This window comes from Eulemur rufifrons, chromosome 15, assembly GCF_041146395.1.
Source record: "Eulemur rufifrons isolate Redbay chromosome 15, OSU_ERuf_1, whole genome shotgun sequence".
NCBI classification, from domain to species: domain Eukaryota; kingdom Metazoa; phylum Chordata; class Mammalia; order Primates; family Lemuridae; genus Eulemur; species Eulemur rufifrons.
This window is the reverse complement of record NC_090997.1, coordinates 69746023-69772843: the sequence shown is the minus strand read 5'-3', so window position 1 is coordinate 69772843 and position 26821 is coordinate 69746023. Positions and strand designations below refer to the sequence as shown.

General features: G+C 39.2%; 2 protein-coding genes across 2 annotated transcripts in view; both read right to left on the bottom strand.

Annotated features, from left to right (window-relative positions):
• The window catches only part of SLC35F1 (solute carrier family 35 member F1), a 385838-nt gene that overhangs the window by 225339 nt on the left and 133678 nt on the right, over positions 1–26821 (bottom strand). The window lies entirely within an intron of this gene.
• LOC138395238 (mortality factor 4-like protein 2) lies at positions 16087–17503 on the bottom strand. The gene is given in 1 exon segment (XM_069487874.1): positions 16087–17503. A coding segment is annotated over 1 exon segment (774 nt). The 5' UTR covers positions 17158–17503; the 3' UTR covers positions 16087–16383.

The window sequence follows — 26821 nt, the reverse complement described above, 5'->3', positions numbered from 1 at the left end:
TTATTTATTCATAGCCCAGCTTTTTGCAAAAAAGATTTGAGGCAGTTAAAAGAGGCAATATGTCTACAAAGGTTTGTTTCACAAGTGATTTGATTCTTCATAACTCACGTTCACTGTCTTCTGCTATCCTTAAGTACAGGAAATGGGGATTCAGCTATAGGGTACAAAGTTTTTGACCAAATTGTATCAAGGCTTACCTAAAAGTATTTGTGTCCGTAATTCAAATGTATTAGTATTTCCTTATTTTTATTTATTCAATATTAGCTAACTGCAAATTCAGCTCTGAATCAGCAATTTGCTTGAAGGAAGGGAGCGGTTGAGATTGGGACAGAAAAAGTTCAGAGAAACAGGGTTGAGCAGCAGTATTCTAATCTTTTATTAATCCAATTCTTTCCTTTTCCCCACGTCTGACAGTGCCTCTCACATGGCCCACATTCTTACCTTACTTCTTCTGTCAAACTACACTTTGTAAATTGGAGACTCAAGTCTAGGGTTTGGCACTCAATTGATAATAATGAAGATGTGTCAAAGGACCCATCTCAACCCCAAACAGAAACATTGGATTGTGTGTGTGACCTTCATCTGGTCCACAACCACCTTCTATAACTCCTGGTCCTTCTATTCCTTTTCTGCATTCACTTGCTCCTTTCTTCCCTACTTGCTTCTTTCCAACTCCACTTCCATTTTCACACTATCTCAGCTCTCCGTCAGCCACAATTTTAGGCTCTACTTCTTGAGCCCGAGAGTCCTGTTGGCTATGTCCAATTTAGTCAGAGAACCTCATCGTGTTCCTTTCCCACAGATATCAAAATTTCAGGGCTCACTTTAGGCCACACAGATAACCTGTACACATTAGCTAATGAGTACCTAATTCCTTTAGCGCATGGACCCATAGGAAATAACTTGTTCCCACAGCTGTTTATCCAATGACTAACATGCTGAACAGGACTGATGGTAAGTTTATTAAAGCAAAATAAAAAAGTCTATCAGAGTATGTTGTCTAATTTGATAAGCACAATCACCGGCCTGGTAGAAAATATCTTCCAGATTTTATAGATAAAGAACATGAGAATCTGAAAATTGAATGACAGCTCAAGGTTATTACCCACCTCCTCCCCCCAGGTCCTTTGCCCAGCACCAGAATTTTTTCATGAGATGTTCAATGCTGACACCTGTTTGGAACAAAGAACACAAATTCTGGCCAGACACAGTGGCTCATGCCTATGATCCAGCACTTTGGAAGGACAAGGTGGGAGGATCACTTGAGGCCAGGAGTTCAAGGCTGCAGCGAACTATGATAACACCACTGCACTCCAGCCTGAGTGAAAAATTTAGATACAAATTTATTAATAGATTAATAACCTCAGACCTCTTGAGTACGGCCCAGTAATCCTACCCTATTTTTCTGGCAAATTTGCTTTCTCTTCCTCTACTTAAACTTTCAACAACCCTCCCTCTGCCTTTGTCATTCTCAACTGATGACCTTTGTTTTGTATTTCACTGGAAAAGAGAAGCAATTTTGAGAGGTCTACATCATTTACTTATCATATACTTTACAAACCCACTTCATCTGGTCCCATTATGCTCTGTCCTCCCTAATGCTTCGATGGGAGAACATTCTGTACTCGGATCAACAGCCAGCCTTCCATTTGTGTCCCCGGATGCCATCTTCTCTCACTTGCTCAAGGGCTTTGCTCTGGAAAATATCCCAGCTCTCTTTTTTGCATCTGAATTTTCCCCCTAGATCATTCTCAACAGCATAGAATCATGGCATAACTGCCATCTTAAAAACAAACTGCAACAAAAGCCATCCCGTCCAAGCTGTCTCTGATTTCCCTCCAGTCCTCTACAGGAAAACTTCAAAGACTTGTCTATATTCCATGCATCCACTTCAGGACTTTTGGCCCCATCTCTTGACAGAAAGTGATAGGGGGCCATTATATTTGTCAAGTATAGCCATTATCTTTGTCTTGACAAATATAATGGCCCCTTATCAACCCTCTTCTTACTCATCGTGACACTCCTTTCCCTTGACTTCCAGGACACCACAATCTCCTAGTTTTCTCCTACCTTACTATACATTCTTCTTCTGCACTCTCTGAAGGGGAAGAGTCTTAGGATTTGGTCCTTACACTTCTCCTGTGTCTATTGTACTCTCTTGGTAACCCATCCAATGAGCACTAACAATCCATTAGGTATTGCCACTTAGATGTCTTACAGGAATCTCACGTTAACAAGCCCCAGTCTAAGTTCTGAATTCCTCCTCTACCCCACCCATATCTGTTCCTGACTTAAGACCCATTTCATCTGTTCAGTTAAGATCAATTCATTCAATTTCTTAAGGCAAGAACTTAATGTCATTCTGTCGTCTTTCATTTCTCTCTCTTTTCCTCGTCCCCTAAATCCAATCCACTAAGTCCTGTCAGCTCCTCCTTCAAACTCCGTCCCATTTCTAGCCACTATGACCAGTAATCCAACTTCCACCTTATCCAAGCCGCCATCTTCATTTGCCTGGACAACTGCAATGACCTCCCCTTTAGTGTTCTGCTTCTATGTACACCCCCCACAGTCCGGTCTCTACACAATGGTTAGCGGGATGTTTTTTAAAATATTATTGAATAATTCAATCAATCTTATTCTTGTTTAAAACTCTGTTTAAAACCTCTCCTTATCTCCCATAGAATTAAACCCAATCCTTACGGTCTAGAAGGCAACATTTCATCTGGATTCTGTCAACCTTTCTTACCTTACTTCCTATCACTGGTCTCCTCTTTCACTAGACCCCAGCCTCATCTGCCTTCTCACTGTTCTTCAACTGTGGCAGGCACATTCTCACCTTTACAGGCACAGAATTTTCCCTCAGGTATTTACATTGTTCACTCCTTCCTTCCATCATTGAAGTTCCTGGTCGAATGTCACCTCTTTGGAGAGGACTTTCTTAACATTTCAATTTAAAGTAGTATTTCACAATCTCAACTACGTGAATTTATATACATTCTTTATTTGCTAAGTTACCGTCTATTTCCTCCCACCATGACATAAGCGCAAGGAGGGCAGAGACTATGTCATTCACCACTGCATCCCCACAACAGATACATAGTAGGCACTTTAGTGACCCATTTTCTATGAGCAAATAACAATACTGGGAGATTTGACTTGAAGCATCCTGGCCAGATAAACAAGGATCACCACGAGTTTCCACATGTCAAAACTCTTTTAAAATGTATACCCCACTTTGGAGTTTTAGAATATGGTAGTGGTTGCCCTATAGAGATGCAGTCCCTGCCAGGGTTTTCATAATTGTCTTGACATCTTTGGGTTCTAAATACCCAGTCTTACTCAGTCTCAGAATTAGTTCTTATTGCTCAAAGGCATGCAGAATCTGGACAGATTTTAAGGCATTCCAACTGATCAATCTGTTTCCAAGACATTACCAGCTGCTGTTTTAATCATTTATGGAACCATTACAGCTTTTCGGCTTTGAGTCAAGAATTGAGGCTTTGTTTTTTGTTTCATTGAATTGGCTTATGGAAGAAAGACTTTCCTTCCAATTTTGCAAAATCAAATTGGAGGCTGATGCTTATCTAGGGGAGAGCTGTTAACAGAATACCCTATAATCCACAGATGTCCCCATGATCCAAATCCATGGTGAAAGAGGGGACTTTTACTGACAAGATAGGTATGAAAATAGATCCACAAGTCTTCCAACAGTCTATCTTTGAATGAGCACTATTGCAAAAATATGTTAGGTAGTAGCTTGAGGCCTCTTTGTGTGTGTTGTTGATTGTGTTTTTTAGCTTGAAAAATCTGCATTAGTTTACTACTAGTTGTCATTTTACCTCCTCTTTCTTAGTTGTATATCCTGCACAGAGACTACCACAAAAATAACCAAATGGAAGTAGAAATTAATGGTTGTGTTTTATGGCAGGAAAAGACTGTGGCAGTAATGGGTACTTAATTCCTTTGGCAAAAGGCCCATAGATGTTGAATGACTTGTCATAACTCCCAGCCCCAGGTTTTTTGTTTCTTTTAGGTTTTAGGCACACAGAAGGATGGGCCTTGTCATGGCTGCCTTATAGAAAATCCTCAAGCAACACCTACAGTGAGACTTCTTCAAACAGAACTCTTCAATTTCTCCCTTGCCACTCTGGCCCTCACCCTTAGTCTTCTTCGTCTTAGTAAATGGTAACAATGGTCATTGAATGCTCAGGCCAGAGTTCTGGGGGCCCATCTCATTCTCCCCTCTCTTTCCCAAACCTCCTGAATCCAATCCATGAGCAGATCCATCAACTGTATCTCCACTACCATTGCTTTGTTCTAGGCAGCATCATTTCTTTCCTAGGTTTCTGCAACTCTTTAAATGATCTCTCTGCTTCCACTGTGCCACCCCACAACTGTGCAATGTGTGCTACGTCCATCTCTCTTTACCCACCATGCTCTGCTAGTCCACAGGGTGTCCTAAGTTACCAAAATAAAAAAGTGCCCTCTGTGGATGGATGCATTCCTAAAATGGAGAGCTTGATGAATACAGAGTATCTTTATGCTAATTAGAAAAAGGCCTTCCTTTCTCCCCTTCTTCTGGGCTAACACATCTTTACGCCGGGGTGCATGGCCTAATAAGGCTCAATCAGTCTGACGTCAGCCCCATCACCCCATGGCTAAATGCTCTGCTCAGTGCACAACCTGCCCAGCCCTTGCACCTCCCACTGCCACCTCACTCCTTTTCAAGACATCCTATTTATTTTGAAGATAAGATTCATTATAAGTGGTGCTCATTAAGTATTTCCAGTATTAAAAAAAATGAATGGATGAAAGTTCAAAATCCACTCGGTGCATGAAACATTAAGGGAAAAAGTCTGAGAGAGACCCTAAGAGAAAAGCTGCCTAGTTGCTAGACTCACATTTCTTTCAAATGGGCTATTTCCCAGGAAACTATTAATACTTCTGTGGCTGTGGTCAGACAGCAACCCCGCACAGCTGAAGAGAGAGCAGCCTTCTGTGACCCGCCTTGCGTTATCTCTGTTTACTACATGGTTCCAGGGATGAGAATATTTACAGGCCACAGCCTTTCTTCACTAAGGAACTATATTTTAAAATAAGGGACTAGAAAAATGAACAAAAGGATTCTCCCTCATAAATAATAAATGGGAAATTAGTGCTAGGAATAAATAGTGCTTTGTGTGAGATCACCATGAAAAAATATATGAAAAGATACACATTGTAATTAGGCTAATTACTTAAAGCAACCATTAAAAATGACTATTAGAATAACCCAGTGATTATATTATATTCACTATATCACTGTTTTGTCCTATGGTATTTTTAAGAATATGTGTAACTATAAAATGCAATTTAAATGTTTATTGCCTTTATAGCCATTCTAAATCTATGAGAAGATTCAAACCAATTCAATATTTGGTGAGTGATTTCTGGGTCCAAACCAAGTGTTTGGTGCTTTCGGGTGATTAAAGATGAACATGAGAACAAAATGTTTCTACAGGGTACTTACTGTCTTACATGAGCAAGAAGAGGTAGACAAATAACATTAACACAATAGAAATATTAAATAAATATAAATACTCTCATAAAGATGGAGTACCATGGCAACACAGACCAGGAAAATAGTGGGTAGTATCAGAGTGGAGCTTGATGGATAGGTAGGATTTTGATAGAAGTTTTTGGGCAAATTCATGGAAGGCATGCACCCAGGCTGCTTTCTTGAGAGGTAAATAGAGGAGAGTCAAGTGAATTCAGTCCTGGAACACTGGGCTCAGCCTAGGAAGAACAGATTGGCAGAGATAATCTTAACTTCTTGCTGACATTTCATCTCTACAAGGTAAAGAAAGAGGCCAAACAACAAAAACCACACCACAGCTGTTATTGTGACCCTAATTCTCACCTGTTGCTACAAGCTACTAAAGTGGGAAAGGGCCCATTATGAGCTGAGTTGCATCCCCCCAAAATTAATATGTTGGAGCCCTAACCCCTAGTATCAGAATGTGACTGTATTTGGAGATAGGGTCTTTAAAAAGGTAATTTAGTTAAAATGGGGTTATTATGGTGGACCCTAATCCACTATCACTAGTGTTCTCCTAAAAGGAAGTCTGGACCCAGCCGGTGACAGTATGCAGACCATGTGAAGACACAGGGAGAAGACGGCCAAGCATCTACCAGCCAAGGAAAGAGGTCTTGAACAAAACCAACCCTGCTGACACCTTGATCTAGAATTTCTAATCCCCAAAACTGTGAGAAAATAAAATTTCTGTAGGTTAAGCCACCCAGTCTGTGGCACGTTGTTACACAGCCCTAGCAAACCAACAGGGCTGCAGCACCTTAGAGTTCATGGGGATGGGGGAAGAAAGAACACAGTCAGACGTTAGACCAAACTTGTGGACCAGGCTTCACAGATAGGCTTTCACAGACAGCAGAAAGTTCACAGTAAAGGCAGGCATGATACACTTTCCAAGACTAGATCATTCTGAATGAGCCTGCTAAGGAAGAAAGGAAGGAGAGACAAAGGAGTGGCAAGAGCCCGTATGTTCAAGGACATGCACAAAATGCAGAGAGAAGGACATGCAATTAAGGAAAAGTATCTCACTGACACAAACTAGTCAGAAACCTCAGTGAGATTAAAGACCGTGGCGAACTGAGGCTTCTAAAAATTATGCAGGTCAACAATAAGTGCTTCCTAAATTAGAGCTGATGCCCAAAGACCAGAGGAGGCTGGAGCTGGGGCCGCGCTGATGCTTGAATGTTTCACAACAACAGCTGTGAGTAGAACCTGCTATTCCTCTTCTGCCTCGGTCTTCATCATAAGGAGACTGGGAACGGAGAGACAGGAGTGAGCCTCAGTAAGAGAGAACTGACATGCGAGGGGGCTGAAGGATTATAAAAGAGCATGTGGCCACTCTGAGTGAGTTCAAGTATTCTGACCTCGATAAATCACGTCTCAAGGTAACTGCGGAACTTGCAAATGAGCAGCAGAACTGCTGACACCGACCTTTGAGAAGGCACAGAAAGTGGAAAAGATAGACAGGACAGGAGATGGGCATAGGCTGCCTTGATTTTCACTGAAAGGAAGAAAGAAGGGGCTACAAACTATGAAATGGACAGTTTGACAGCAATCCCAGGAAATATTCCCAAATGGGTGGACTGTGAGCATTTAAGAAGGGGAAATTTGATTATTCAAAGTCAGCATAGAAGCACTATGAAAAAAATATACACAATTGTAGAATTTCAGGACAAGAAGGATCCTTCAGGATAACTTAGCCCGAAAATCCACCAAATGCTTAAATTTCCACAAGTTCGTGACCCAACTTACATTTGAATACCTCCCGTGGTGAAAAACTTAATTATCTTTCAAGGCAGCCCATTCACATAATCATATTAGGCATAATCATATTAATTCATCGAGGGCAGGTCGTAAAATCCATGTATTAGTATTCAGTGTGGCGTATCTTGAAAATAAGATAGAAAACTATAGAATGGATGATTGCACACTTAGCTAAATTTGTAACTAGTTGAAATAGCATTTATCCAAAGAACACTACTAATGGATTTGTGAGAAGGATGTTTTTATTTTAATTTTCACCAAGAAGATCCCAGAGAATTTCTTCCAAACTGGAACCGACAGACCCTAAATATGTCAGAACCAGCTGGCAGCCCTGAAAGTGGACCACATTAGCAACAGCTTTGCTGAGGACATGCCTAGACTGGAGGAGGAATCCTTTAAGGGGGTATAATTCCTTAGAATTTGTACACCCGAACTGTAGGAGAGTCTCAGTGGCTCCTGTGTAGAAGAGAGTTGGGGTGGGCCCGGGGTGCTGGCAGTGAGGAGCATGTTACCTGGTTTCTGACTGCTCGGCCCAATCTCTGCTGCATACATACCCCTAACCCCCAGGCTGCCTACAATTAGCAGAGGGGATTAAACAAATCAAAGAATAAAGATGCTTAATCAGTGGCTCCCAGTAAATGTGATAGTGGCTGAGGGCAGGGAAAGGCATCAACCTCTCAAGGCTACCTACTGAATCAGGGACAAAAGTGATAAGGTCTTAAAGCCCCCAACAGAAAGGTTGCTGAGTTCCCCAGCCTTGGGGAATCATCTCAGTGCAAGTAGAAACAGCTTGGGAAGGGAGCAAGTGTCCTCATTTTCATGGCACCCTGTCCACCTCCAGGCCCTGCCCTAACTCTCTCTTTTAATAATCTGCCAACCCTTTCAATGACTTCTGCATTTGGCATTCCTTCATCACCTGAGCTAGAATCAGGACCCTCTACCTTTGAAGCCCCATAGTTTTCTATGGGTATAACCCTTTTAGCATCACTCTGAAGCAACACCACATACTCACTTTTTAGTGGTTATTTTTGTACTTGTCTTATCTCCCCCACTAGAAGGCAAAGCATTTGCAGGCAAATATTGTGTTTAAATTATTCTGTATCTCTTTTAACACATTGGCATACAAGCAGGGATGAGAGAAATTCAGAGAACAAGTTTGTATTGTTTAGAAACATCTAGAAATGTCTGTGAATGCGCATGTGTAAAACCAGAGCTAAAATAAGAATCAACATCTAAGGTCGGGCACCGTGGCTCACGCCTGTAATTCTAGCACTCTGGGAGGCCAAGACAGAAGGATTCCTTGAGCTCAGGAGTTCCAGACCAGCCTGAGCAAGAGTGAGACTCATCTCTACTAAAAATAAAAAAGAAAATTTAGCCAGGCGTGGTGGCACACACCTGTAGTCCCATCTATTCAGGAGGCAGAAGCAGGAGGATCACCTGAGCCCAGGAGTTTGAGGTTGCTGTGAGCTAAGCTGATGCCACGGCACTCTAGAGCTGGTGACAGAGTGAGACTCTGTCTCAAAAAAAAAAAAAGAATCAACATCTATTAGATCTTTTAATATCTATTCCAATTTTAATACGAAAATCAATCATATTGGGCAATATATGTGATTTGTGTGGTTAGACTCCTTCACTTAATTTAAGAACTTTAAACTTCTTTTTTTCTAATGTTATAAAGTCATGGGCTAGGAAGAGAGGAAAAGAGGAAAGGCCTGAGCATCAAGGACTTGGACCCTGAAGCCAGGCAGAACTGGGCTAAACTTCTGGTGCCACGACTTATTAGCCATGCGACTGTGGGCAAGTTTCTTAAACTCTCTAAGACTCAGCGTCTTCATATGCACAATGGGGAAATGAAAGCATCTATCTCATCTGGCTGTTATGTGAATTAAACAAAATACACATGTAAAGGGCTTAGAACAGTACCTGTCACATAGCTAGTGATCAAAACGTGTTACCATTATGTGTCTATGCATATTGAGACAGCAGAGTAATTCCATTCAAATAACCCAAGTATAAATGCTGAAATCTTGACAGCAGCAGAGGGTTTGCATTTGTGATGCTGAGAAAAGTGTCTTTCATAACTTGAAGTAGCAATAAAGATCTCCCTTATATGATGCTAATTAGTGATGGCAAAATCACAAATTATTGTTCATCTGTACCAAGCAGTTGAACTTTAGTTGTAACATATATTACCAAATACCAATCAAGATCCACCACAGAACATTTTTGAAGGGCACATCACATGACAGAGAACGAAGTACTAAATTATTTTTTGACCTTGACTTCATAATGGTGACATGAGAGCATCACTGGATTTAGCAAAAGGATTCCTCTAATTTTTGCTTTTGACATCTTTGAGGGAAGAACGACATAGATGATTGTAATGGATTTTGAATTACATATTTTTTACTTTAACATTTCCTCATTATATCTTATAAGCATCACTAAAACAGGTTTTGAGAAGCTGTGGGCAGCTTGAATTCAAGGTCATATTCTCACTACAGGAACATATCTGCATACAAATATATTGGGTTAGCCTAATCCTTATTACTTTACTACTTAGGTCAGCCCACTTATGTTGTAAAGGTTTATAAAATGCCTATTTTAGTATCTGTCCATGCATTTGTTTACTTCATTAATTCAGTTTGATAATACTAAATGTATTACAGCAGAATTTAGTTTCCATTTCAGGCACACATCCTTCCCAATGGCCCATAAAAGCACACAGCCAGATAAAAAACTTATTCTCCTTACTCCAGAAGTGCCTGGCGTGTTATTCCCCACAGATTACAAAGTTCACTGAACACTAGAATTTGGGGCAGACAAAACAGAATCATTCAATTTGTTCTTTGGAGAAAAGCTATTGTTTATTCCCTGCTTAGCGGTTTTTCCCCCTTCCCCCTTTGGGGAGCCACTCTGCTCTACCCTCAGCAGTCGTAGTGGGTACGCTGGCATCCCCAACACCACAGGGGGGCTGTCACCCAGACTGTTCAGAGGCCTCCTTCCCCAGGACGTTGGGACAAGTTCAGGGATGGGCAGGTGATTCAGGCAAGGCCAATCAGAGTCTTTGAGATCTGGACTACGGATACTCCCAAAGAGAGAGACCTTCCCTTTTAGATTGCTTAAGGGAATAGGCTGGGCACTGCCAGTGGCTATCGTTTTTCTTGCCATTTGGAGAAAGCTTGCTTGAGAATGAAGCCAACGCAAAGAGAAAAACAGTGCAGAAAGACAAAGAGAGAGCGCTACCATTTTTTGAGTTTCTGGATCCAGGTGCACCTGAAGTCTCAATTTTTGGTGGTCTTCTCCTTTACATTCAAAAAGGAAATTCCTGTTTTCATTCATTAAACTTTCTATTACTTGTAACTAAAATAAGCCTGATCACAATTCCTTAAGAAAAAGACAGATATTATAGTTTATTTAATATTCAGTGTTTCTTTAATTTCTTAAGTTCTCCTCTCCTATCAGAGATAAACTTCAGACCCTGTTTGTTCCTTTAACAAGAACAAACAATTGCTCTGTGAGTAATTTTAGTAAAATTTCATTCACTTCCATCACTAATTACCAGCATCTTATAGTAAGGATATATACATAGTTTAAGTCAAAGCATCTTCTTTGGTCATCTTTAAAATTAGGCTTTATTCTTATCTGAAAAGAATGATTTAGATCAGTGCGTCTCATCTGGGATTGGAGTATGAAATAAAATCACCTATTCAATTTTTAAGAAAATTACAATCGCCTGGAACTCAATCTCAATGAGCTGTCTCTAAATCTCAAAGGTTAAGGCTCTGACATGTATTTTTAAATGCTTTGCAAGCATTTCATATAGGTACCTGTGGTTTAGGACTTATCTGCTTTAGACAGTACCTTATTTAAAGTAGGGACACGGATTGAGGACCCCAATCCGGCTGAGAGGCAGAATCACAGAGAAACTCTTTACAGACATAGATTCTTGAGACAGATTCACAGGGAATTTGATTTATTGGGTCTTTAAAAGTTTTTGTGGCTCCCTAGATGATCCTGATGATCATTCAGGTGTTGGAACTACTGGATTAAATGATGGGCTGAGCCACACTCAGTGAATCTATATTCACAGCCATTTTGCAGACTCAGAGCAAAGAGCCTCTGAAGAGATAAACATGGTCTGGGAATACATGAAATTTAGGAGGCTCAGTACTGACCAGCATTTATTTGCACAATGACATGCGCTGAGCATGGCCTAACCAGTCTGGAAGAATGGACCAGGTCATACCATCCATAAAACAAGAACAGACCGGATTGTTTTAAAGGGAACATAAAGTGAAAGGCAGACAGAGTTCATGGACACTCAATTTCTTCATTCTGGTCTTTCATCTGTGAGCATTCCTGCATGTACACAAGTGACGCTTAACATCTCTACAAGGTTTGTACTAAATATAAAATGCTATTGACGTGATGAATTTGTCTTTCTGTCACTGAAAACTTCAGTGAGTAGCCCCTGGACTAAATGGGGGTAAATGACAGTAAAAGAAAAGAGAAGATTAAAGAAAAGATTTCACGTGACACTCTAAGCTTCTGAAATAAGCCGTGATGAGGAGGTGGAGCAGAGGACCTTGACTCGCCAACTTCTCAGCTGTAGATAAGGACTTTGTTCTGAAAGAAAACCAATATATACAACAAAGGGGTAAGAGGGGCTGGCAGTTCATATTATCAGGCCAACGCTGGTGAAATAAGTAGAAGGGCACTAATGTGCTGTTAGGAACACTGCTTGGTCTCATTAGCTTTTTCTCTTGCCACTGACTATTAACAGCTTTTTCTGCCTTACTCTCTCTCTAAGCAGAAGACAGTGGAAATGCTGCACAGGCTAGCTCACTGTTTCCCTGCAAGGTGATGATGCATTTTAGCTGCATAGCCACGAGGAGCCCAAGCACAGTAAGGACTCCCACTGTCATCCCAATCACAACTTCAATCAACCTAGAAGAGCTCCTGCATATGCTACAGCACTTTCATTTCATTCCAAAGCTAGCTTAGCTTCTAATAGCTCAATTAAGGTCACAGCAAAGCCATTAGAAATCAATATTCACACAAAATAGTAGTCCGAACTTCTGCAGTTCTTTTTACCATGCAGTCACTTTATCATTCTTTACCTTTATGATACTATTTTAAGATGTACATCAAAGCTTTAGCCATGATGTTCTCATGTGACAATACTCACTATATCTGAAAACAGACCTTACGTGCTTATGCTAATACAAGGACACAGAAAGTCTCTGTCCAGAACCCATCAAGCCAAATGTGATTCCACTAACCCTCCGCCAAAATTGGAGCTGAAGTAGTGGGACATAGAATGAGAACAAAGAGAAGCTGACCAGAAATTGGCCAAATAAATGCTAATGCTAATGCAACGGGGACAGTAGTTTTGACACATTACTTCAATATGTTTTTCCCTGCCCTTCCATTTCCCACTTATTGAGCTGATGACACTATTACTTCAGGAGCTAGGGGACACCATCTAGGAAGAAAGAAGTTAGAGCTCAGCTTTGAGTCTCAAGCTAAATGTTTTTTAATGTTCAGAGTGAGGTAACAGTTTTGAAAGCCTGACTTTGTTGAAAATAAGAAGCTTTCTAAATTTTAAGAGTCCCCTTATATATTAAAAGCAAAGTTTAGAAATATGAGTATGCTTTTTTACAAGCTTTAACACAGAAAGCAAGAGAATGTGATGCAGAGAGAATTCCTGACAACAAGAAAGAGATGGAGAAAGTCCTTCTGTTACTGGTGGACTAGAAAAACAAGAGAGGATATGAGGATTGAGTGATCAGATGTGTCTTGGCTCATCCCTCTCAGGGCAGAAATCTCAAACCAGAGAGGTTAGAGGGAGTCACAGAACAGGGGAAATTATTTTTTTGTACAGGGAACAGCTCAGCAACCCTTAAGTGCCCACATTTAGCCAGTACCAGGGCACATGATGAAGACCGAGGAAAATGTCTACACAAACAGATTTGAGGACAGCGTCGCAATGGACTGCCCACCTCAGGCAAGTACTGAGTAAGCAGTCACAAGTTCTTAGGTCTCCAAAGGGTATAAAAAATTTGCTAAGACATAAAACGAACCCCTATCCAGCAATTCCACTCTTACATATATAACAACAACTGAAAGTAGAAACTCAAACAGATACTTGTCATCAATGTAGCAATATTCACAATAGCTGAAGGGTGGAAACAACCCAAGTGTCCACTAGCAGATGAACAAATAAACATAATGTGGTACATATACATACAATGGAATAATATTTCATCATAAAAAGGAATGAAATTCTGACATATGCTATATGAATGAATCTTAGAGACATTATGCTAAGTAAAAGAAACAGACACAGACAAATATTGTATGATTCCACTTTTATGAGATACCTGAAGTAGTCAAATTCACAGTGACAGAAAGTAGAATAGAGATTACCAAGGTCTAGAAGGAAGAGGGAATGGTGAGTTATTGTTTAATAGGCACAGAGTTTCTGTTTTGGATGATGATAAAATTCTAGAAATGAATAGTGGTGATGGTTGCACAACATTTGACTGTACTTAATGCCATTGAATTGTACACTTAAAAATGGTTAAAATGGTAAATTTTATGTTATGCATATTTTACTTCCATAAAAAATTTAAAATAAAAAGTGGACTTCTAGTGGCCTGGCAATAGGACCAGGAAGCTACACAGTATAGAAAGATGGGCTTAGCAGTGGAGTGTCTCACGAGACACTCCAAACAACCAACTACAAACAGCCATAACTCAGGACACCCAGTGTTCAGGCAGGCTGGGGGACACTTCCATGTGGCCAGCGAGGACTCAAAAGACAGTACCAGGGCCAAGAGGGACATCAGATGTCTCCCCACCAAGCTGTGCCAATGCTGGAAGGATACTCAAGCTTCCTTCTGCACCAGGATGCTAACTTGGAGTGCAGAAGTACTAGGGAAGACCCTATGAGAAGGAACAAAAGAGTCTTGACAGAGAGTGTAATCTCTGAATTGACTACCTTCAAGTGACAAAGTTTTGACAGGGATTGTAATAATGGTAAAAATCTACATGTAATCCACCACCATGGGAATAAAGATTCAGGGGGCAGGATAAGATCAGTTGTATAAATTTTTTATTTTATCTGTCTCCTATCCAACCTGTGTGTAACTATAAAGCCTTTTGACCTCAGTCTGACATGGTGATAGGGTATATGTTGCAATTTTTTTCTTTCATTTCTAGTGCCTGTGTTCATTTAAAGATTTTTCACAATATTAAACAACCAAAAAAAAAAAAATAGGTGAGTTTGCTGCTCTTTCCAAATTGCTGCCCCCAAATTCCACCCATTATTCTTTTTGTTAGTGGGCTACAAAGTTTTCCATGTGTTTAACTTTCACTGCATTCAACTTGAGCTGTCTCTATGTAGGGACATACCTTTTGCCTTACATTCCATAAACTTTGAATAGAAACATAGAAAGAATGAGCTTTGTGTATTTCTCTCACTCATGGATTTAAAAAATAATTTAAAAAATATACTCCAGCAATTGTGTTATGCCTTTGAGGTGACATCAGTGAAAGGAGGAGCCATTTAAAAAATAGGTTCCATTGCTGTAGTCTTTTCGGGACATCAGTTAAAGAGAGACACTTGCCTTCTGATATTTTTTTTTAAATCCCAAAAGTTGCAACTTAAACTGATAACCAATGGCAAGCTTAACCCTCCACTGAGGAAAACTTAGTGAGCTAGAAAATTAAAACACAGCCAGACTAGGCGAAAAATGGTTTAAGTAATACATTTATGGTTGGATGGCACGGTCTCTAGACTGTGATTTCTTGCTGTTTCAGAGTTTTTTGGGAATTCTTTTCCTCCACTACTACACGCAGTTAATTTATTTCTCAAGTCTGCTGATGGTGCCTGTCACAGGAGCCTCCAGGGGCAGCTGTATGCTCTGCGTTGCCGCCAATATGCTGACAAAGCTTCGGGATAAAACGCTCTTAAATTCTCGATCTGCTGTCCAGCACTTTTAGATCATATATTGCTTTGTTGAGGTTGAACACTAGTTACCACTTTCCATGTTTATTATGAATAAACTAAAATCCCCAAAAGTCTTATCCTAAGGTCAATTCTGTGTCTTTAAAAATGACATTTGATAGAATTTTATCCATTCCATTTCCTGCAATGAACCTACGAACTTTCAACTTAGGTTCTCCAAGGGCATTCCCTGTCCGTCGTATAGACTAGTCGAACAGTTACATCCATTTTTGTACTTGCCAAGGTGATACATTGCAAAACTATGACACAACAACAGAGTTCAAGAGTTCTACATGGATCTTCCACTGTGTGTGCAAGTTTCTGTTCACCTGTAAGCCTCTGCCCACATGCAATCTCTTTTTTTTTTTTTGCTTTGAAATTTAGAAACAAATTTTATTTAAGATCTGAAATACAATTCCTAAAATATCAACTTTTCAAGAAAACCGTGGCTACACAATAATGCATTGCCTCTTTCATGTTAGAACGTGCATTAGACTCAAATACAAAAACCATGAAACAAATCACTATCCTTCAACAATTTGAGCAAAGATAGAATGCCTAAGGAACAACATAGATGGACTTGCAGAGGATGGGCTGTTTTACTTCAAGCACCATAAAAAAAAAAAAAAAAAAAAGCACAAATGCATGGGTTTTCGGGTATATACATCAAGTTGAACCTTTTGGCACTAGGAATCAGGGAGTGTTGTCACGTAGCATTAACACATATTAGAAAATTGTGTAGTGTCAAAGGGATAGAACCACCAGGATTCAAGCAATGTTGTCAACTAGGCAATAAAATGTTCTACTGAATGTTTCGTCTTTGTCTAATTACTGCATACACTGGTAGCAACTTTGAAATGAGAAAAGGAGCATCACTCCTTTTATTTTCTGTTTAAAACACAACAGAAAACAAACTGAAACATAAGCCCTGTTATACATTAACAATTTTAAAGAACATCAATTATACAAGAAAAGGACTAAGAACAAAAAGTGTTTACATATACCAGACAGGTAACAGTGAGTGGTCAGTAGACCCTCACAGGGCTTTACGGTGGTACTCAGCAGAAGCCACTTTGTAATCACTGGCAGTAAACAGAGATGCAGAATTCTTTGCCAGATATTTTAGGAAATCATGCAAATAGCCCAACAATAATGCAAGGCTCTTCTCATCATGGGGCGTATAGGCCAACATTGCTCCGATTCTTACGAATAATCTCAGTAGGTGTGGCGCTCCGTAAACCTGGGACATCGGCGCATCAGGGTGAGCCAAGAGGATTTCAGCATACTGAGGCCTCTCAAACTTGTAGAGCAGCTGGGTGCCTAACATCACGTTGAAATATTCTTTTATTCCTGCCACAACTTCGTTAACTGCATATTCCTTGTTATCGACATTGCCCTGCGACTTCTTACAATTTGCGTACTCTTCCAGAATAGCATCTACATTTTTCTTAGCAGGGAGTTGGAACAGCTGCTTCTGCCTGGTAACTAAGTCCCAGTCCTCAACAAGCCATGGTTTTAATTCTTCCAGAATCTTCATTTTAACTTCCATTCTATTCTTAAATGCCTCTTAACTTTCCACAGTGGGGTCTGCCCGGGCCCTTTTCTTCCGAGGGGGCTGAGGTGCTTCGCTGGTACTGCCACCATCTCCATTTCCAGGAGTCTTCTGTTTGTTCTTTCTCACGGATCCTGAAGGGGGGTTCTCTGCAGAGCGACCCCCCCATCTTCCTGGAAGAGCTGGTTCAAGATTTTTCTGCTGCGGACCAGCTGTCTTCTTTCCTGAGGATGCCCCTCTCATCTTACTTCTCTGCATGTTGCTTCTAGTTGGTTTTTTGAAGTTGTCTTCTTCTGAAGATTGTTGTCCACGAGTTTGAGAACCTGCTTTCTGGAACTCATTCAACCCTGTTTTTATTCCAACCAATAATCTTCCTTCTTTCCCTTTTAGGAACTCCTAGTGATTTCCCAGATGGAATCTTATTAGATCTTCTGGGATGGTCTGGAGGATGAAGTGGGAGACACAACCCAAGATTCTGTAATCAGGGATGGTTCTACAATCATGATCAGATCTCCTGATCCATACTGTACAGCAAACTTAGCTTTTCTGATGGTCACCTGAAACGAGAATCCAGTTCTTCCCAGCAGCCGACGTGTGATCACTGCCGTTCCTCCAACCGCCATAGTCCACATGCAATCTCTTTGCAGAGCCTTTCCTCAGCAGCCCCGACTGAGCTGGGCTCCCTCCTACCCATGCACACACTGTACTTCGTACCTGGATGCTTCTGAGTGCTCATCTTGTTGGTATCGTTGTCTGTTTACAATGAAGAACATGTCAATGCTTTATTTACAAATACTCAAAATTGGAAGATGTAAATTCTCCAAAGTTTAATTCATCAACTCATTAAAATTTCAATTTTTTTTTTTTTTTTTTTGAGACAGAGTGTCGCTTTGTTGCCCTGGCTAGAGTGAGTGCCGTGGCGTCAGCCTAGCTCACAGCAACCTCAAACTCCTGGGCTCAAGCAATCCTACTGCCTCAGCCTCCCAAGTAGCTGGGACTACAGGCATGTGCCACCATGCCCGGCTAATTTTTTTCTATATATATTTTAGTTGGCCAGATAATTTCTTTCTATTTTTAGTAGAGACGGGGTCTCGCTCTTGCTCAGGCTGGTCTCGAACTCCTGACCTTGAGGGATCCACCCGCCTCGGCCTCCCAGAGTGCTAGGATTACAGGCGTGAGCCACCGCGCCCGGCCTAAAATTTCAATTTTTAATTTAAAAAACAAAGCATTTGGGAATGGTGACATAGGAGGAAAAGGAAAACAAGGCTTAAAAATTCATTCTAAAGTAAGCCAAAAATATCATTGCATAAAAATATGCAAGAAAAAGAAAAGAACTGGCCCTATACATAATAAATAGGATAAAGCTTATAAGCCTACGATAATTAAAACAGTATAACAGCGGTGAAAGAATGAATGCTACCTATAAAAAGGGTATATATAATTGTATGTAATAATTTAGTATATAATAAAGACAGTATTTTAAATTCATGGTGAGAATATGAATTATTTAACAAACAATATTGGAAATGACTAGCTAAATAAAGCTTCCCACATCGTACCTTAGGTTAAAGGAAAATTCTTAATACATTAAATATTTAAATGCAAACATTCAGCATAAAAATACCATAAGAAAATAGAGAAAACTATTTATATAATTTGGAGGGTGGGAATAGTTTTCTAAACATAACACAAAAAGCCAACACTGTAAAGCAGAAATTATAAATTCAAGTAAGTACAGGGGCCAAACAGGTACCACACATGAGCAATTATCATACTAGACAAAAGAATTCTATTCTAGTATTTTCCAACAGGATCACAGTAAGCTTTTGGTAGTGAAGGTGACCCTCAGCCTCAGTGTTGAGATAACAGGAAGGGGCGGGCACTCTGAAGATCTGATGAGTGACTGTCCCATCTACAGGGGAAGCTGTATGTGGAGACAGAGGCTGGGCATTACCAGGTCTTTCACATTTTTTAGAAAAAAGCCAATTTTAACTATTTGCTTAAATTTTAAAAGAACAACACTGTGTAGGGCAAAGAAAAATATCTGATTTAACTCATTTTGCCAGGAAGGAAAATACTGATAGATTTGACAATATAAGCATTAGTCTCCTGCACATCAAAAAGTCATAAGCATGTATGTATAGAACTATATTTTAAAATCTATATCCATTAAGCACCACAATCAGCTCTGAAGAGAAATCAGGTTGTTTCCAAAAATAAAGCAATAATAGATCAAAAATATTGCATTTGTAGAACAGGATGTCCTGTAACTCGAAGACTAATGCACAAACAAAAATACAAATGTGGCTTTAAATACGGTATTAGTCAAGTTTTTACTGCTGTTTGTGCATATAATTACAATATTTGTCACCTTAATTTTTGCATTAGGCTCCCAGTGCATCTTGGTTTGCAGTTATGAAATGTTTCTGAAAGAAAAAAATCTGGATATGTGACCACAAAATGTGATGGACTATTTAGTAATGCTAAAAAGATGACAATATAAAATTACTAACAGGTTTTCTTTTGTAAAAAAACACTAGTTTCCACTTACCACGTAGATTTAAACTCTTACTGTATCACCATTAATGTACTGAGGTAATTAACGCAAAAATCACTGAAGATACTAAAAACCCCAAAGTATACTTAAAAGTGAGAATATTCTGAGCCCCATTTATATTCTGACCAGAATAAATAAGATCCTACTGCAGGTTCAAGGAGAATTCAATTGACTAGTTTAACCAAACTCTTTTGAAGATCCAAAATTCTCACCAGCCATGCACCATGTTCTAAAACAGAACATGGTTTCATTGCCCTCCATTCAGACTGCACACACACACAGCAGGGTTGCATGAGCAACACATGGGAAAGTAAAGCTTTGGCACATAGCAAAGGTGAAGCACACAGCCCCCCAAATATCTACTTTTTAAATCTACATGTCTCAAAATAATGGGATTATTACCAGGTCACTTTACTCGGTACTATGCTGAATCACTAGATACTCAAATAAAATATTTCAGTTCTGAAGAAGATCCTAAACTGAGAATAGGAGAATGTTGGATGTCCTTACCATCAATGAAGACAAATAATGTCAGGTAAGTCTAGCTTATGACATGCTTTTGAGGAGGGCATGCATATAGGCACAGCGGCCTTTACAGAGAAGACCCGACAGTCAGGCTGAGCAAGAGAAATTCAGCCAACACTCCGTGCTGGGAAGACAAAAGCATTGCACTGCACAACCTGAATCACCCTGTAGCGAATCTGAAAGAAGCAGCACTGCCTCACATTTATATAAGGCTTTACACATTTCAGGGAACAGAAAGGACGCACTAGTAATTCACAATAAAGATGGGACTACCACTCACGATGCCTAACTTTTAGTGCAATGCTCCTTCCCCACCATAGGCCATAATTATAAAAACATGCTGCAATAAGTGGGAAAAAAATGTCTATGGGGAAAAGCTAAAGTAATTGAATTTATATAATCAGCACAAAACATTTTTCAATTTTGACAAGCAGCTTTCCCCTGGATTTGCTGATGCAAGAACAATAAAAAATGGGCCATATTTCTTTCCTTAATACTTAATATGATAAATTATTTTTATGTCACTTATATTATAAACAATTTAAAATGTGTGTACCACTGTAACAAACAAAAGACTAATTTATTTCATATAAGTTAGATAAATCATTGGGTAGTAAATGGTATTCTTAAAATACAACATAAGGCCACACATAAAAATGTTTATTACTTATATTTAACTAATGGCAGGAAATTCTTTTCAAATATTGACATTGAAGATAATCAAACATGTATCTGTTTGATTATGTTACATAAAGTTTCACTTATAAACCTCATTTTGATTTTAGATTATATAACAAAATATACTAGATTTACCGATTTATTCATGTTCTATCTAGATGTATAGATAGCATTTTCTTTGTTCTTTGTTTCTTGCAATTCCAAGGGAAAGGTATGGCTACTTTAATAATATCTAATTACAATCAATACTTATTAAGTACTTACTATGTGCCAAGCACAATACTAAGCTTTTTGCAAGCATTACCTTGTTTAATCATCATCACAACCCTATGAGGTAGTTACGATAAATATGCCCAATTTACAGATGAGCAACTGAACTTTGGTGAGTTGCAGCAACTTCCAAAGGTCATTCCATTCACAGCAGCAGAACTAGGACTCAAATACAGGCTGTCCCAACTCCAAATCCAAAGTTCTTAAACACCAGGGTATATTTTAGTCTTTTCCATGGAGGATCAAATTCAGAGATGTTTTAAGGTTTCAACTCTTTCACAGCTGAAGCTGCCTTCTATTTTGCATCTCCCTCTTCCCTGAGTCACTGTCTACCAATGTGCCCTCCACACCTTAGGTCAGCAGTTCACATGTTAATGTACGAAAAGCCTCCTGAGAACTTGATTAAAAACACAGACCAAGATTTTGGATTAAATACAAAGGCGTGACAAAATGCATCTATCTTTCCTCCCTCCAGAGATATCACTTAAATGCTAGTAAAGGAATTATTAATAAAATGTACAAAGCCATAACTGAGCACACAGGAGAGGGGCCATCAGTGGACCAGGAATGTGAACCAATTTCCAGAAGAGAGAAATTGTATGGAGGAGTAGTTACACTATGATAACAGGTCAGGGATTCTTGAGAATGCAGAAGATGTGGAATCCCATCGTCCCTTCTCCATCCTCAAATAAAGGATGCTTTATTATCTATGCATCTACCCAAGCCAGGTGGCATTTCTTCTGAAGAAAAAGGTGAACAGTCACAGAAGGGAAAAGGAAATCATAATCTGGAATTCTGGGTTTCCAATGAAACAGTAAACTCTGAGCTCAAATACCTCAAACAAAAATCCTCCAATCACACCCTCTATCTACATACACAGAACTCCCAATTAGCTTTTAAAGCCTTATTCCTAAACATATGTGGACAACCACAAAAGTTTCTAATATTAAAACAAAGTAGGTAAAATATTATCCTGGAGGAAAGAGAATAAAGATATAATTAAGAAAAAGAAATCCTCTAATTGGTACACTCAGAGAGATTTGAGAAGATATTATATTCATAAAAGGAACAAAGAATTAGAAAAATCTCATGAACATCTGTGTATTCTTAATTTTTTAAAAATAGAAAGTTTGGAGACAAAGTTAAGGAATTTCCTCAGAATAAAAAGAAAAGATATATAAAATGCAAAAGATAATATAGTAAGCATAAAGAATTAGTCCAGGAGATCCAACATCTGAATGATATGAATTTCCAGAGGAAATAGAGAAGAAATTAGCAAAGAAATAATATAGAAAAATATCCCAAAGTTAAAGGATATGAGCTTCCAAGTTGAAGGTCCCACCAGGTGTGCAGAACAATGGATGAAGGCAGGATTCACAGCAAATGTTATTTCTGTGAAATTCCAGAACCTTTGGTCAAAAGACACTCTGGAAGGGAGGCAGGGACGGGAGTGGGCTCAGGAGAGGCAGGTTACCAAAACAGAAAGGGAATTAGATGATATCAGACTCCTCAACAATAAAAGATGCTTAAAAGACAACAGAAAAGCCCTTAAATATTAGTACGAAAAATTATTCTTACCATATGTAATACTATGTAGAGCCAAACTCAAACTCATCAGTTGTCAGGGTCAAATAAAGAGATTTCAGCCATGGAAGCAGTCCTGGAAATTTACCTTCTTTCTGAGGATATGCTCCAAGAAAAAAAGGGAGTAAACCATAGAAGGAGAAGAGAAGGACATAAGGTCCACGATTCCTGGATACAGCCCACGAGATGGCGAAGGGAAGTCCTAGAGACAGACGGCAGCTGTGCACAGAGACCAGACAGGAACAACTATGATTGGAGCTGAAATATGGAGGGATCCATAAAAGGAAAAGGGACTCTTGGTGATGAAGACTTTGAAAGTAAGGTGGATATGATAATGGGAAAATGGAGTAATAGGTAAAGAAGAGCAATTAGAAACGCCAGGAAAAGCAAAAGGAAGGGAAACATCATAGTACACTACTGTGTGAATAATATTTATAGCAACAGTGTATTGTAATGATCAGTTCAAAAAATACATAGTAATATCACTATATTGGAAAGTTGGGAGATAGAAGATAGGCCAGTGTAAAAAAAAAAAAAAAAAACTAAGCCTTCATCTACCATAACAAGAACTCAGCGCTGTAGATGATGTCCAAAAGGAAATAGCAGGAAAGCTGTCTTATTTAGAGATATAATGGTAACTACAAAAAGAAATAGCTACAACAATTTAAAATAAATTGCTTGGGAAGTAGGACTAGGCTGGGGGTGTGGTATATAGTGCAATAGGAAGGAATTATAAAAATTTGATAGTATTCCATTATTAAGGTATGTGTATGTGTGTGTTAAAGTATGTACATATATGTGCATAGTTCTTTTTATGGAACTTATATATTTTCTGTGTTTAAGCCCTATTCAGGAGTGTAGAATTTACTGTCATTGTTTAAAGTTGACTTTAGCTTCTTGATACAAGACTTATGTTCTCATACCTACTGTGCCACAGAAGAAACATAAATGCCAGTTGGAAATAAAACTCACTTGATAAGATTTAGGGCAGGTTGCTGTTTCTCTGAAATTTAAGTTTTACCTCTATCTGAAAGTAGAACAGAGAAACAATTTGCTTTTTAATCCTACCTTAGATTCTCTTAGTCTTCATTGCATAATGCATTATGCATCAATTAAATTATCTTTAATTAAATGAACATTCTTGCGCAAATGATCTCATTCTGAATAAGTAGTTGTGTACTGGGAGTCTCTGTTCCTCTAGACACAAAAGGGACTGAATTCATTTTTAAGTGCTTAATGTTGAGTAAACAGTACTTTCTCAACATTCAGAACTGGTAAACAAGTATAATTATTTCTACTGCAAAGAATAGTTTAATAGCTAGATATTAGCTAGAGAAGCCAACAATGAGGATTGTTAATCATTGCTATGACAATCTTCTGCTTTATTTTTATATGTGTCCCCTAAAACTGACAACCTTGAGTGGCAAGCTGGAGTTTGGAGAAAATAACCTTACTAGCCTGCGGCATTTCAGTAGAACATCTTATCTCTTTGGGCCCGATCTTAGGCATATTCCAGGGGGAAGGAGTCTGGCAAAAAAAGATATTAAATAAGATATCTGATTCCTCTCTGTCTCTGTCTCTCCCATATTCAAGGAAATACTGGTCTTTAGATGAAAAGATATTTTTTTTTATCTTTTTTAAAATATAGTTTTTATTATGGAGAGTTTAAACATATACAAAATTAGACAAAATAGTATAGATGACAAGATATTTAAAAAACTTCTGTGATGTCCTTGGTCATCCTTAAGATGGTACTTTGAAAATGATATGAAGACTTTAGATTTGATTGGTTCTAAAACAGAATTTAATGTTACCTTGACATAATGGGGAAATTGTCAAAAACAAAATGAGTTGGATTAAATGAAGAGTTGTGTATTATGCAAATGATGTGGTTAATTAATATCCACAAGTATTAAGTGACCTCAAGTAAATATGATAAATGACAATAAGTAAATAAGTGCTTCATGCTGCTGGTATTTGAAATCCTAACTAACAACCTTGTTAAAGGAAAACCACTTCATATGATCTTTTTATTCTCTTAATTATCTGAGTCTAACACAGGGAGCCAAACTGTCTCCTGAATACTTACCAAACTTCAGTCATTCTAAGACATGTATGACCTTTCCTATGTTTTATATGTCTAGTGTTAACAGAATACTTTTATTTTAATTGATTTACTTTTAAACTTAAATACTGACCGGTGACCTTGTTCTAAGAGCAAATAATGGAATTGGTTTTCTATTTAGTGCTATTTTGTATCACTCCTTTGTAAACCTAAGGTGATGTTTGCAATCAAGGCCAGCCTCACAAGATGAATATGAGGTTTTGGTAAGACAATGTATAAAGAATGCTTAACATAGGACAGGTCCTCAGTAACTACAGACCATTTTCAATGGTGTATTTTCACTTTTGATATGGTTTTCTCTAATCACTTTGAGGAGAATTATGAAAAAAAGTTTCCCCTGAGTAAATCTCATCTCTCTTACCTTTCCTTCTGCTGAGAAGTGCAAATGTACTACCAGCAGAAGCTTCCAGAAGCAAAGATTAGACTCTTTGCCAAGTTGGAAAAAGATGAAAATGAAGAACCATTTGCTTTCCTCCAACTGGGATTAGGCAGGGAGGGGACAGCTGGTTGAGACCTCCATCAACACCTCTTCCTCTGACGTTTCTGAGAAACCTCTACTTTCTCAAAGGTTTCTCCTCTACTTTGCCTGAGAAAGAAGGAGAAAGAACTGTGTATGTTTTTTACACGTCTTCATAGAAACTGCACTGTAGCTGCTGCTATAAATTTACTCCCTATGATAGTTAATTTTAGATGTCAACTTGATTGGATTAAGGGATACCTACATAGCTGGCAAAGCATTATTTCTGGATGTGTCTGTGAGCATATTTCCAGAGGAGACTAGTGTGTGAGTCAGTGGACTGAGTGGGGAAGACCCACCCTCAATGTGGGCAGCCACCAGCCCTGAGGGCCCTGATAGAACAAAAAGGCAGAGGAAAGGTGAATTCTCTCTCTCCTGGAGCTGGGACACCCTTCTTCTCCTGTCCTCAGAAATCAGAACTCCAGTTCTCTGAGCATCGGACTCCAGGGCTTGCACCAGGGGCGCCCTGGTCTTCAGACCTTCTGCCTTAGATTGAAAATGACATCACTGGCTTCCCTGGCCCTGAGACTTCAGACTTGAATGAACCAAGCTGCCAGCTGATAAAGTTCTCTTTATCTTTCTCTCTCTCTCAGATTACTACACTCCAAATACCCCTTCACTGCTGAAACTTCTGGAAAGAAATGCCTATTCCAGTGGTGTTTGAAGTGTGGTCCTGGACCAGCAGCATCAGCATCACTTCAATGATGCACAGAATAACAGTCTTCAAAGATGTCCATTCCCTAATCCCTTGAACCTGTAACTATCCTATGTTACATGGCAAGAGAGACTTTGCAAATATGATTAAGGTTAAGGACCTTGAGATGGGGAGATGATCCTGGATTATCCAGGTGAGCCCAACCTAATTACATGACTCCTTAAAATCAGAGAACCTCTCTCACCTGAGTGAAGAGAGTGGGAGCCATGACTATGGAAGAATGGTCAAAGAGATGCTATATTGCTAGCTTTAAAGATAGAGAAGGGGGGACCACAAGGCAAGGAATGTGGGAGGCCTCCAAAAGCTGGAAAAGACAAGAAAACAGATTCTCCCCTAAAGGCTCCAGAAATGAAAGCAGCCCTGGAAACACCTTGATTTTAGCCCATGGAGACCTGTTTCCAACACTCAAGAAGCGTTAGATAATAAATTTGTGTTGTTTCAAGCTACTAAATTTGTGATAATTTATTACAGCAGCTACAGAAAGCTAATACACCTGTGAATTTGTTAGTCCCACCCCAGATGAATCAGAACCTCTAGGAGTAGGGCACAGCAATCTGTTTTAACAAGCTCTCCCTGAGATTCTGACGCTTGCTAAAGTTTGTACCATACTTTCCTGCCTCTATGTTCTCACCTCCCATTTGTCATCCTACTTCAGTCTGATTTAAATCCCCACCACTCATTGCACCTGCTCTTGAAATCACCTAATTGCCTGTTTGAATCACCTGTCTTTAGCCTTTGTTTCATCTGAACTTCTGTCATCATTTGACACTATCAGCCATTCCTCCTCTTGAAATTCTGCCTCCCGGCTTGCAAGGCGTTGCTCCTACCTGTCTCCTTGCATCACACTAAGCACACCTTCACTTCTTTTTTGTGGTTCTTCCTTTATCCAACCCTTACGTATGGGACTTTCCTGTGTTGTACTCTGCACCCTTGTTTCTTTTCCCTCTGATT